We start from the raw sequence: 13,395 nt of genomic DNA on the forward strand, positions 1-13,395 counted from the left end.
GAACGCGTGCATCTTAACCGATGATTACAGGTTCAAACTAGGATGTACTAATATCATATATAGTATTAATATCATATCATATTTATATTATCTCGTGCTCGGTAGAGGAAAACATCGTCTGAAACCTGTATGTGATCCTACCAATCCTACCAAGATTGGAGCAGCATGGTGGAATATGCTCCAAACTTTCTCCTCAAAGGGAGAGGAGGCGATAGCCCAGCAGTGGGAAATTAACAGTCTATCACTGTAGGTACTGTACTGTACCGTATTTTTAATTAAATTAATATAATCTAGTATTTCATGTATATACAATAAAAGATTTTCTTATATTTTTTCTTTTTTTAAAACATTAAACATATAAAAATGATTAGTTTCTATGTACAGCTATCGTCCCATAATCACTGGAATAAAAATCGACTTACATTACTAATATACAAAATGGCGGCGTTCAATTTTCCCGCCAAACAGAGATGACATTTCACTAGACCGATCAGCTGTCAAAATACGTTGCTAGAAATTTAAAAATGGCGTTAACAATTTGCCTACATATATATATATAACGGCACATTGCCGTTATCATTATTTTTGGTTCCCATATGTGGCTGCCGAGCGATCGAGGGTTGTCGGGCGAAGAGAATTAAAATCACGTGTATGAGGTTCTTTTACAATATCCAATAATTATTACAACGAAATATTATCAGTAATACAATCAACTCAGGTAATGACGCTCCACCAGGCACGTTTTGTTTCTGCGAGATGCAAAAGGATTGTTTTTCGTTTGACTTCGCTTACAAAAGAGACTGAAGTCACAAGTGAGCGAAGAACACGTGAAAAGACGTCAAAACCACCATAATTTAAAAAAAGGTTGCTATCCGATGTTATTATCGCTTTTTGACGTTTCTTTACGCTCTTTAAATACAGTGGCACCGTCATATATAAAATTTATTTTATGTTACATATTTAAATTATTATATTTCATTTAACTCTCAAAGAATTTTCGCAGTTATTGATTATTAGCTATATACCTGTATTATCTTGAAGTTATATTTTGCTAAAACAAATATGGCGTCGAATGGGTTCAATAAAACAACTTTTACATAATAAACGTAATAATTATTTACTATAAATTATAAATCAAGCACCAGTCTTCTTAATATAAATTCGGTTGAATTTTTTTTTTGTAAATTACAACATTTAGGAGTCAAAATATACAAAATGTTATATTTTCTTTTCACACGGAGTATTCTTTATTAAGTCATATACGTTGGCCCTGAAAAAAACACATAGTATGTCAACAATAGTTAATTCCAACCCAAGATGGTTAGCAAGCTAGCACCACTATATATATGTGCTTAATTTGTGTTTATAATTCATCTCGCGCTCGGTAAAGGAAAACATCGCGAGGAAAGCATGTGTCTAATTTTATAGAAATTCTGCCACATGTGTATTCCACCAACATTGGAACAGCGTGGTGGTATATGTTGCAAACCTTAACATAAGCATTATTTAAATTAAATTTTTATTTTTTTTTATATGACTAGCGATCTGCCCCGGCTTCGCACGGGTGCTTTGATATGACTGAAATTATCAGTGTTTCTTTACTATATTGTCCATGTATTATATACAAGAACCTTCCTCTCGAATCACTAATCTATTAAAAAAAACCACATCAAAATCCGTTGCATAGTTTTAAAGATTTAAGGATACATAAGGATATAGGGACAGAGAAAGCGACTTTGTTTTAAACTATGTAGTGATTGTGAATGGTGATATGTAGTGATGATGACGACCTCCGTGGTCGAGTGTGTACACCGGTGTCATGGATACGGCACTCTAAGGTCCCGGGTTCGTCCGGCCGAGTCGATGTAGATTATCATTAGTTGTCTATGTCGTCTCGGGTCTGAGTGTTATTTTATGGAATAGCTTGGCGAACGAGCACATGGGCCACCTGATGGTAAGTGGCCACCATCACCCATAGACAATGACGCTGTAAGAAATATTAACTATTCCATACATCGTCAATGCGCCGCCAACCTTGGGAACTAAGATGCTATGTCCCTTGTGCCTGTAGTTACACTGACTCATTCACCCTTCAAACCGGAACACAACAATACTGCGTACTGTTGTTTGGCGGTAGAATATCTGATGAGTGGGTGGTACCTACCCAGGCGGGCTTGGACAAAGCCCTACCACCACCTGTGCCGTCGTTACGTCTGATCTTCCACAACACAAGTGCGATAGCTACTCACATTGGGATCAGAGTAATGTATGTGATGTCCAATATATAGCCAATACTTATGTCGGTCAGGGCGTCACGATAGCATGCGTAAGCGATCCCGTGGCGTCTGCCGAAAGATGGAGAGGGTACCGCTGGTTTTTTAATGGTTAACCCGGTGTGCTTGGGCGTACTCGGCGTTCAGGGCTCCGGGGAGTCCCACACCACCCCCCCACTTTCCATCATGTGGGGGAAAAAATACTTACTTATGTAAATAGAAGTTGTAGTTCTTGACACTTAGAGCTGAGTAGACGAAAACGTGCATCTGATTCACAAGCACCCAGACATCATCGCCGATTACTTTTAAGTCTGTAATTAAAATTAAATATTAATTAATCTTTTATGTTATACTCAAACTCAAATTGCTTTATTCAATAAAAAAGTATTACACTTTCCTATTGATGGTCAATAGGCTATTTGACAATGCGAAAAATAAATCGTGAATTATTGTAAGGTGTGTTTATTATGAGTTTAAAAATGGTTATTTACTAACGAAACTTGAAAATAATACTTAATTTATTCAAAAATCAATAAATAAAAATGCATTTTTTCAAACGTTTGTCACGTGACACAAAACGCTTCTGATTGGCCGGGCTTATGATGAAGTCACTATGTTGTAAACCTTGCTTTTCTATTTATTTATTTATTTATTTAAACACTTTATTGTACACCACAAATTAAACAGATAAGTAAGAACACATAAAAAAAAAAAGAAAATAGATGGTACAACCGGCGGTCTTATCGCTTTAAAGCGATTTCTTCCAGACAACCGAGGTGATATGGAGTAGTAGCCAACAGAGAAATGGTAGGTGGTGTAAAATAGACTACATGCATAGATACAAATAATATAATACATAAATAAACTACTACATACATATAGCTAGGTACATAAATACATTTATACATACATATATACATAGAGTCATACATAAAAACATATAAATATACAGATATATACAAATAACAAATGGTATCTAGTCGCCATTCAGTGTGAGAGTGTGAGGTAATAATTAATAACTTTAGTTTTAAATAATGTTAAAGAGGTTGCAGATTTGATATTAAGCGGGAGGGCACTCCACAATCGAGTAGCCTCAGCCGTAAAAGATTTTTTGGAAAAAATTGTTTTCTGCACAGGTGGATTTAAAAGTAAATTTTCAGATGAACGTAAGTTCATGTTGTGTCCGTCAATAACATTGCGAGAATTCAAAAATTTAAATTTTTCTTTTAAATAAATAGGTGAGTGAGGATTGAATAACACACAGTACAGAAGACAAACAATATGTAGATTCCGGCGAAAACGAATAGGTAACCACTTGAGCTGAGTACGAAATTCAGAGACATGGTCATATTTGCGTAAGCCAAATATGAACCGTATAGCTAGATTTTGAAGACGCTCAAGTTTATTTAATTGGTCCTCATTTAAATCTAGATAGCTTGCGTCTGCATAATCGAGAATAGATAGAAGTAGAGAATGTGCTAACATAGTCTTGGTGGAAATAGGAAGAAAGGAACGGAGACGTCGTAGAGAGCCCATCGCCTAAAAACATTTTCCTGCTGACTACATTTAACTGATGTGACCATGAAAGTGTAGAATCTAGATGTATACCGAGATTTTTTACCGTAGAACTATATGGTATAGTACAATTATCTAATATAATCGTAGGAATGTTTCTCCAGTCAACTCTTGAAATCATAGCAGCACTGCCAATAATAATGGCCTGTGATTTTGATGGATTGATCTTTAAACCATAACACTTGCTCCAATCACTGATTGTAACCAGGTCATCATTAATGGCAGCGATAGCGCTGGGCAAGTTATCCAAGGTTGACTGGGTATAAAGCTGGAGATCATCTGCATACATGTGGTAGAGAGAAGAAATCTTTTGAGTAATAGAATTAATGAAAATAGTAAAGAGAATAGGAGACAGCACGCCACCCTGAGGCACTCCAGCACGTACTTCACACCAAGACGAAAATGTCTCGTCTACCTGAACACGTTGCCTTCTGCCTCTAAGATAACTCTGAAACCAGCCAAACACCGATGGAGATATGTTAAGAGAACGCAGCAAACTCAATAAGATGTCAAAGTTGACAGTACCGAAAGCATTGCTAAAATCTAACAATGTCAGCACTGTAAGTTGTTTATTATCCATGCCCAATCTAATGTCGTCGGTAATTTTCACGAGCGCTGTGACCGTACTATGACCGGAGCGATCTACTATATGTTCCACAGATTAAAATACAGCAAAGTGACGTCACCGACCCCATTGCAGCGCCATATTGTCCAAGTATCGTTTTCGCACGCTATTAAAATATGGAATTTTTAATATGATATTTTTCGGCAAATATGTACTAGAAATAAAAAATCAACTTCTACTGGGTCCCTTAACCTCTACTAAATAATATAAAATGGATTTTAAAAACCAGTCAAATAGCCTATTGAAACAGTAGGTACCACCGGTTCGGAAAAAGGAACACCCTGACCTAAGAAGAACCGGCGAAAGAAACTCTTTTTTCTGTCACATATATTATATAAACAATTTAGATGAATTGAAATAGCCAGGAGGCGATCGTTTTATTCCCAAGGTGTGCTGTATAAACATGTATAAAATACTAGCTGTACCCGCGACCTTGTACGCGTTTGCATTTAACAAAAAAAATATTATTTTAGCCTAAGTTACTCCTTATTGTATCAGTTATTTGCCCGTGAAAATCGGTCCAGCCGTTCCAGAAATTAGCTGGAACAAACAAACAGACTGACAAAAATTATAACAAATGTTATTTTGGTATATGTACCGTGTAAAAAAGGGCTATTTTAATATTACTAACAGACACTCCAATTTTATTATATGTAAAGATACCAGATATATAAGCCAATTTCTCGTGATCTTGTACAGCGACGCCGACGTTCTCGGGCGCCATCTTGTTGTCAACCCGCCAGCACAAAATGGCGTCCTGAGCGACATTAGCGTATAGTAGCGTTTTGGTTCCGGCGTGGTAATCATGCGACCCGCTCTGTGTATTCGCACCTTTAGTGCCTGCGACCTGAAAAATTAATATCATTAACAACAACAGCCTGTAAATTCCCACCACTGGGCTAAATGCCTCCTCTCCCTTTGAGAAGGTTTTGGAACATATTCCACCACGCTGTTCCAATGCGGGTTGGTGGAATACACATGTGGCAGAATGTCTATGAAATTTGTCACATGCAGGTTTCCTCACGATGTTTTCCTTCACCGCTGAGCACGAGATGAATTATAAAGACAAATTAAGCACATGAATCAGCGGTGCTTGCCTGGATTTGAACCCGCAATCATCGGTTAAGATGCATGCGTTCTAACCACTGGGCCATCTCGACTCTCGAGAGATCATCATCTTTACATAATATTCATATAACATATAAATCCTTATTTTTTACTCTGAGATCTGTGCACACTACATATACATATATAGATTTGTGACCTCCATTTTCCGTTTAAACTGAATGGGAAAATTTGTAAGACCATGATCAGACCTGCTGTTCTATATGGATCAGAGTGTTGGGCTACAAAAGGGCTGAATGAAAGACAATTGCGTGTAGCATAGATGAGGATGTTGAGAGGAATGTGTAGTGTTACGCGAATGGATAGAGTAAGGAATGAGTACATAAGAGGGAGTTTGAAAGTGACACAGATAGCCGAGAAGTTATGTGGAAGGCGGCTGTCATGGTATGGGAATGTAATGTGGAGAAATGAGGAACATATTATGTGGAAGATCTTAGATGCAGAGGAAGGGGATGACGAATGAAAAGATGGATGGATTGTGTGAAAGGCGATATGGTTGGAAATAATGTTACTTGTGAGATGACGTCAGATAGTTGGTTTTGGTTGACTAGTTGGTGTTGGTTTGATTGACACTGCTGCGCACTTATACATACCTACTACCATTTCTTTTCTAAGTTATTTTTTTTTTCTCTTTTGTTTTTCATTTTTTGTTTTGTGTATAATTTGTGTATTACATATAAGTGTCGTATTGTTCTGTTTGAATTACTATACAATTTGTGTCTGTAGTGGTATAATTTCTTCAGTCAATAAAGATTATTATTATTAGATAGGGAAGTATGGAAGGAGACATGCTGAGACGACCCCAATTAAATTGGGATAAGGGCAGGAGGATCTGTGCACGCTACAGTTAGTAAATACCGATACCAGTCTTACTTTTGGAATTCTTAAAGATAAATATACCTTAACGTGTTTATCAATAGGGTTGCCACTTTGAAGAAACTTCGTGTTGACTGTGAACTCCAGGGGTGACACTAAGGGATGGTAGAAGGCAGTCCGATGACCTTTAGCGTCAGGTTCTGATAGGGCTATGCTGAAGAGTCCATCGCGCCAGTTAATCACGTAACCTTGAGAATTAAATAAACTTTTATGTATTTAAACTAGTTGTTGCTCACGCTTCTTATTCAAATCAAATCAATTTTATTCAAATAAACTTCACAATGAAGCTTTTTTGAATTGTCAATAATGAAATACTACCAGCGTTTCGGAAAGCAGCCTCTAGCGAGAAGAAACGGCGAGAAACTCGCATAGTTTCTCTTTTTATATAAACAAATTTACAATGCTTAATGCGACCTTATATGCGTTTGAATTTAACAAAAAATATATTATTTCCAGTGAAAGTCCCGTCAAAATCAGTCCCGCCGTTCCAGATATTAGCCGAAACAAACAGACAGACAGACCGACAAAAATTGTAAAAAAGTGCTATTTTGGTATATGTACGGTGTACATACATATGTATTGAGTAAAAAAGGGCTATTTTAATATTACAAACAGACACTCCAATTTTATGATGTATAGATGTAAGAAAAAGTTTTGATTCCTATATATTTACTGAAGGAATTGTTCTTTATCGCCTTACAGTAGGTTAACAGACTGAAATCATCAGGAAAGGAAAGCGTTATGCTATCAGATCATTCTATCTCTTTCTTTTATTCTCTGTCTCTTTTTAATGTACAACATAATTTAGACGAATATTTTATGTTTAAGTTGTTGTGTAAGCTGAGGTGGCCCAGTGGTTAGAACGCGTGCATCTCAACCGATGATTGTGGGTACACAACCAAGCACCGCTATATATATGTGCTTAATTTGTGTTTATAATTCATCTCGTGCTCGACGATGAAGGAAAACATCGTGAGGAAACCTGCATGTGTCTAATTTCATCGAAATTCTGACACATATGCATTCCAACCCGCATTGGAACAGCGTTGTGGAATATGTTCCAAACCCTCTCCTTACGGAAGAGGAGGCCTTAGTCCAGTAGTGGGAAATTTACAGGCTGTTACTTTACTTTACTTTATGTTTAATACAGTTTCGTCATTACTGGTTACAAACATCGTTATGTAATAATATGTAGTTTATATTTATGTATATTTTGATATATATGTATTATATTTCTATGTGTGTATTATTGGGGTGTGTTTATGTATAGTTTATTATTATACCTTACTATCAATATTATTAAATTATACTATTTATCTTTTTCTGTATCTTTTTCTTCACTTGCCTGTTTTTGTTCTAAGCTCCTATCACCAAAGGTTGTCTGTCAGAGATCGCTATAAGCGATAAGACAGCCTTTGCGCACTATGTATCTAATGTTTTTTATTTCCCATATATTTCTATGTGATGTGCAATAAAGTATTTTAAATAAATAAATAAAATAAAAAAACTTTTAAGAAAAAGGAACAATGAAAAAATTGTTGTTAAAATCGCGTGTCAATTAAAACAATAACAAAAAAGTTTGTCATAAATTTTCGCGATTACACATTAAAATAAAACTAGTTAAAACGGATTTGAATCGCGTATATTAATTATTTTTGTTTGTTTTCCAAATAGACAAATGTCACCTTAGTCGACCCGTGACCACGAACGCTGTAAAGTGCTCGAAACGTCGGGATGCCAAAAATAAATAATATACGCGATTCAAATCCGTTATAGCTAGTTTTATAACAAAAAATGAGTTTAAATTATGTTGTATTGCATTTATATATACACTAGAAGCAACGATAAGCTTATACTTATACGGGAAAGGTATCCGTTTCTATAATAAAATTCCGCAGTCATTTTTAAATATACCGTTTCGTAAATTCAAATCGTTTATAAAAAATACGGTAAAATGGGTATATTATTCGATACAAGATTTTGTAGATGATTACAAAAGCTTGGAATTAATACCTGTTGACTTCCAGGAAGGATACATTACATACATAGGTATATAATTGCAATTAACTAATATGACTGTATTTTTTAAATGTTGAAAAAGAGTAACTACTGATTTTCTTGCCGGTTCTTCTCGGTAGAATCTACTTTCCAAAGGTGGTAGCAACACTTAATTGTTAAATGACGATTCAAAAGTGCTCGTAAAAGCCCACTTGAATGAAGTTTATTTTGATTTTGATTTTGTTGTATATTAGAAAGAGATAGACATAGAGAAATACAGCCATCTCTTTTACTCCATAGGATCATAGTAAGTCATACATACCCCCAATTGTGAAATTCAAGGACATTTCATCATGGACAAAGCTCGGATGTGATAACCTCCAGCTACTTCTAGACTTCAAGGAAAACACAACCATGCCATCCGTTGCCAAGTCGTTGATGTAAGCGAAGGCGTCTTCACACTTGTCGCTCGTAACATCAACTGTGATTGAGGTTAATCCTGAAAAAATTGAATCAGTTTTGTGTGAAGCGTCATTATTTTGAGTAGAACTTTACATTGGAATTTTCTGTTAGGTTTTCTTTATATATATAGACAATGTCGTTGTAAGAAAAATTTATGTGTAATTATAATCATATTAATTTAAATAATTGTATTAACTAACATGACTGTGTTTTTTAAATGTTGATAAAGAGTAACTACTGAGTTTCTTGTCGGTTCTTCTCGGTAGAATCTACTTTCCGAACCGGTTGCTTCACGTAATTATTAAATGACGATTCAAAAGTGCTTGTAAAAGCCTACTTGAATAAAATTGATTTTGATTTGATTTGATTCATAAAGCATTCCTTACATTGCCAAAACGTCACAACCTTGGGAACTAAGATGTTATGTCTGTATGAATATCTGATGAGTGGGCAACTTAGATGGGTTGGAACAAAGTCCTACCACCAAGTAAACATACGATTTCATCTTCCAAGCTCCTGGCTGTTACTGACTTTTTTTTCCAAAAATTTTATCAGCTCAACCTAGGGCTCAAACCCAGGACCATTTAGCTATATATAATATATATGTATGTATATACCCTATTGTTGCATGCATCAATATCTTGTAGCGTAATACAAAAGCGTGCGATAGGCTGTCACAGAATCTTGGGTTTACATTACGCTGTGAAGTTTGGGTACAGTACAGTAACAGCCTGTAAATTTCGTACTGCTGGGATAAGGCATCATGTCCTATTGAGGAGAAGGTTTTGGAACATATTCCACCACGCTACTCCAATGTGTATTAGCGGATTCAGAACTGGCAGAATTTCATTGAAAACATGCAGGTTTCCTCACGATGTTTCCCTTCATTACTGAGCTCAAGATGAATTATGAACACAAATTAAGCACATTTCATTTATTATTCAATCTTCATCATATTCAACATTCAGTAATGTTTGCCTGGGTTTGAACCCGCGATCATCGGTTAAGATGCACGCTTTCCACTATGCCATAAGACTCTCCTCTGAAGTTTGACCGCATTGGACTATTAGAAAATTTGTTGTTTTATATGATTTTTGCTATTCATTTGAAGTAATTATTGTTACAAGTACAAGTTTACGGGATCATCAAACAGACGTATCAGATCAGACTTAGAGCTGAAGAGAAGAGCTGAGATGGCCCAGTGGTTAGAACGCGTGTATCTTAACCGATGATTGTGGGTTCACACGCAAGCACCACTGTATATTCATGTGCTTAATTTGTGTTTATAATTCATCTCGTGCTCGATGAAGGAAAACATCGTGAGGAAACCTGCATGTGTCTAATTTCATCGAAATTCTGCCACATGTGCATTCCACCAATGTATATGTTCCAAAACTTATCATTTATGGAAGAAGGCCTTACCACAGCAGTGGGAAATTTACAGACTATTTTGTTTGGTGTATCATAATATATTTATTTACCCCCAGGCGTCCTCTCGTTCACGAGATCCGTGTCTTTGAGCTCGTATCTTAAGATCTGTCTGTCTGTCCTTAAATCGTATATAACAATGGCTGGTTTCTGCACTTGCGTTCGATTGCCTGAAAGAATATATTACACATTTAGGCAATTGTTAACTCGTCGTAAAAGCTCTTGTGGGGGCCTCAATGTAGCCTCGGTCCTCCTCTAAATACAGTCCTGAGCCTCTACACAGACACAGAGCTACGAGGCCTAAAGACAGACAACGCACCTGCAATCCCCCCTGTGTTGCAGATGTCTTCAGATGAGCCTCTTGCTCGTTTGCCCCTATAACATCTATTAGGTTCCAAAAGTCTTACCTGGTATTTCCAAAAGACCAGTATCAACCATCCAAAGTCGGTGGCATGCATCGATTCTTGGACGATACACTGACACCAAGTTCGCACTGTTAGGAAACGGCTTCAGAGCTGGTGATTTAGTGGACGTCTCCACATAATTGAGGGTTGAGGGGATTCCTGTAAAAATTATAAGTTTCTTTAGAAGATGGAAATGTGGAACCTTTTTTTAACGATTATTTTGGGAAGATCTTTTTTAACACGTTCAATGTGCGAGGTCTATTAAGCCTCGTATGTGTATCCCTTGCGGTGCTAAGAAAAACATAGATATCTCTGTCGTGCTGATACCGTAATGTATCTGGCCATCTCAGCTCTAATAATTTACACGTATACGACCTCATTTATAAATATTTACAACAACAACAGCCTGTAAATTCCCACAGCTGGGCTAAAGGCCTCTCCCTTCGAAGAGAAGGTTTGGAACGTATTCCACCACGCTGTTCCAATGCGGGTTGGCTGAATACACATGTGGCAGAATTTCTATGAAATTTGTCACATACAGGTTTCCTCACGATGTTTTCCTTCACCGCTGAGCACGAGATGAATTATAAAGACAAATTAAGCACATGAATCAGCGGTGCTTGCCTGGGTTTGAACCCGCAATCATCGGTTAAGATGCACGCGATCTTACCACTGGGCCATCTCGACTCATTACATACTTATAAGTATTTATAAGTAAGTAACACACAACGTGATTAAGTTCTGTAGGTTGTCTGTGGAGTGTAAGTCACTGTCACTAGGAGTAAGGATAAGCTTATAACGCCAAGTTTCCGACTCCGCTAAGTCAATAAATCCTTCTTGGGGCAAGGTATCCGTTTCTATAATAAAATTCCGCTGACATTTTTAACTTTTCCGTTTCGTAAATTCAAATCGTTTGTAAAAGATACATTGGTAAAAAAAGTATATTATTCGATACAAGATTTTATACATGATAAAAAAGCGTGGAGTTAATACCTGTTGACTTCCAGGCAGGATATATTAATTTCAATAATTGTATTAACTAATATGACTTTATATTTTTTAAATGTTGAAAAAGAGTGACTACTGAGTTTCTTGCCGGTTCTTCTCGGTAGAATCTACTTTCCGAAACGGTGGCTTCACTTAATTGTAAAATGACGATTCAAAAGTGCTTGTAAGCCTACTTGAATAAAGTTTATTTTGATTTGATTCGATTTGCTTACCATACCGCCTTCTCGGCACTGTGATGATAACTTTGTTCCCATATACTTCGAAGCCTACTGGCACGTTGTTATACTGAATGAAAAACTTCTCGAAATCCAACGCGTCTTGTTGGAAATGCAAGCCATTCGGTCTTTTCTCGAAATTTGAGTCTTCATTATCTAAATATAATAATAAATATATTTATTACTTTATTACACAACGCTGCTCCAATGCGGGTAGTGTGACACATGTACATAGGTTTCCTCACAAGGTTTTCCTTCACCGAGCACGAGATGAATTATAAACACAAATTAAGCACATGAATATTCAGTGCTGCTTTGAACCCGCAATCATGCACGCGTCCCAACCACTGGGCCATCTCGGCTTATTTCGAATGAGTGATCACTTTGTTTGTTGTGATTTATTCCAATGATTTACTAATTTGATTGTATAATACAGTTATTCCCAAAATGGTCCAGGTGTACCCCCAGGGATTCACGGGTGACATGATAGGGGTCTTCATAGGCGTGAATAAAAAATGGGGGTCCATAAGATGTTAATGGTCCACGAAAATGTATCTGCTTTTGATAGTAAAGAACAAAATTGTAAGCATAGTTATATTACCTAATTATTTTTTTCTTGTAATTATATTCTTTTAATAAGTAATCCATCCTCCATCCATGCTCTTGCCCTTATCTCAATTTTATTTGGGGTAAATAAAATAAAAATATCCCAAATAAAATTGGGATAAAATTGGTCTTCTCCTTCCATACTTCTCTGTCCGACGTCATCTCACAAGTAACACTCTTTCTATCCATATCGTCTTTCACACAATCCATCCATCGTTTCCTTGGTCGTCCTCTACCTCTATATCCATCCACATCCATGCTCAAGGCCTTCCTCACAATATGTTCCTCATTCCTCCGCATTACATGCCCGTACCATAATTCTTTAATAAGGAAAATGTTTGAAAATGTACTATTTTTATTTTACCGATCGAAACACAGGGACATACTCAGAATCGACACAATTTAATTTTTTTGGATTTTAACTCTAAGAATGTGGTAGAAATGTAGCAGCACGGGGTCCACCGAAAATAATAAAATTTTGAAATTGGTCCACGAGAAAAATAAGTTTGGGAACTACGGGTATAATATTTACTCACATATGACTCCATTGAAATCATAGCTGATTTGCTTCCAAGCGAGAACTTCACGGATATTATCGTTCGTAAAACTTTGACATTCGTTATTAAATATAATTAACAAGCATAAAATGATTCTGTTCATCATTGCGCCCGACGCGGTGTTTATAACAACTGACCGGTTTAAAAATTATCATAAGGCTATGTAGCACAGCTGATTGTGACCTCGGGCTCAGCGTAATTTGATTGCTTACGATATGTTTAAGTGACGCGATGGAGGGAGCT

General features: G+C 36.5%; 1 protein-coding gene across 1 annotated transcript; it reads right to left on the minus strand.

Moving 5' to 3' along the window:
- Window positions 1-1,165: 1,165 nt before the first annotated feature.
- LOC124542334 (L-dopachrome tautomerase yellow-f-like) lies at window positions 1,166-13,395 on the minus strand. Its single transcript, XM_047120306.1, has 9 exons — window positions 13,132-13,395; window positions 11,987-12,145; window positions 10,770-10,925; window positions 10,416-10,532; window positions 8,795-8,971; window positions 6,499-6,662; window positions 5,137-5,320; window positions 2,482-2,584; window positions 1,166-1,270 (listed from the first exon to the last, which is right to left on the minus strand). The coding sequence occupies exons 1-9, from the start codon at window positions 13,256-13,258 to the stop codon at window positions 1,219-1,221; spliced, it is 1,239 nt and encodes a 412-aa protein (XP_046976262.1). The 5' UTR covers window positions 13,259-13,395; the 3' UTR covers window positions 1,166-1,218.

This window comes from Vanessa cardui, chromosome 30 (assembly GCF_905220365.1).
Source record: "Vanessa cardui chromosome 30, ilVanCard2.1, whole genome shotgun sequence".
Lineage (NCBI taxonomy): Eukaryota > Metazoa > Arthropoda > Insecta > Lepidoptera > Nymphalidae > Vanessa > Vanessa cardui.

Excerpts from the sequence above, each read along its gene's own strand:
- LOC124542334 (XM_047120306.1), bottom strand. The coding sequence starts at position 13,258 with ATGATGAACAGAATCATTTTATGCTTGTTAATTATATTTAATAACGAA. Across the intron at positions 10,533-10,769 it reads TGGTCTTTTGGAAATACCAG|GCAATCGAACGCAAGTGCAG; the intron begins GTAAGACTTTTG and ends ATATTCTTTCAG. Across the intron at positions 8,972-10,415 it reads GAACGAGAGGACGCCTGGGG|GATTAACCTCAATCACAGTT; the intron begins GTAAATAAATAT and ends CAATTTTTTCAG.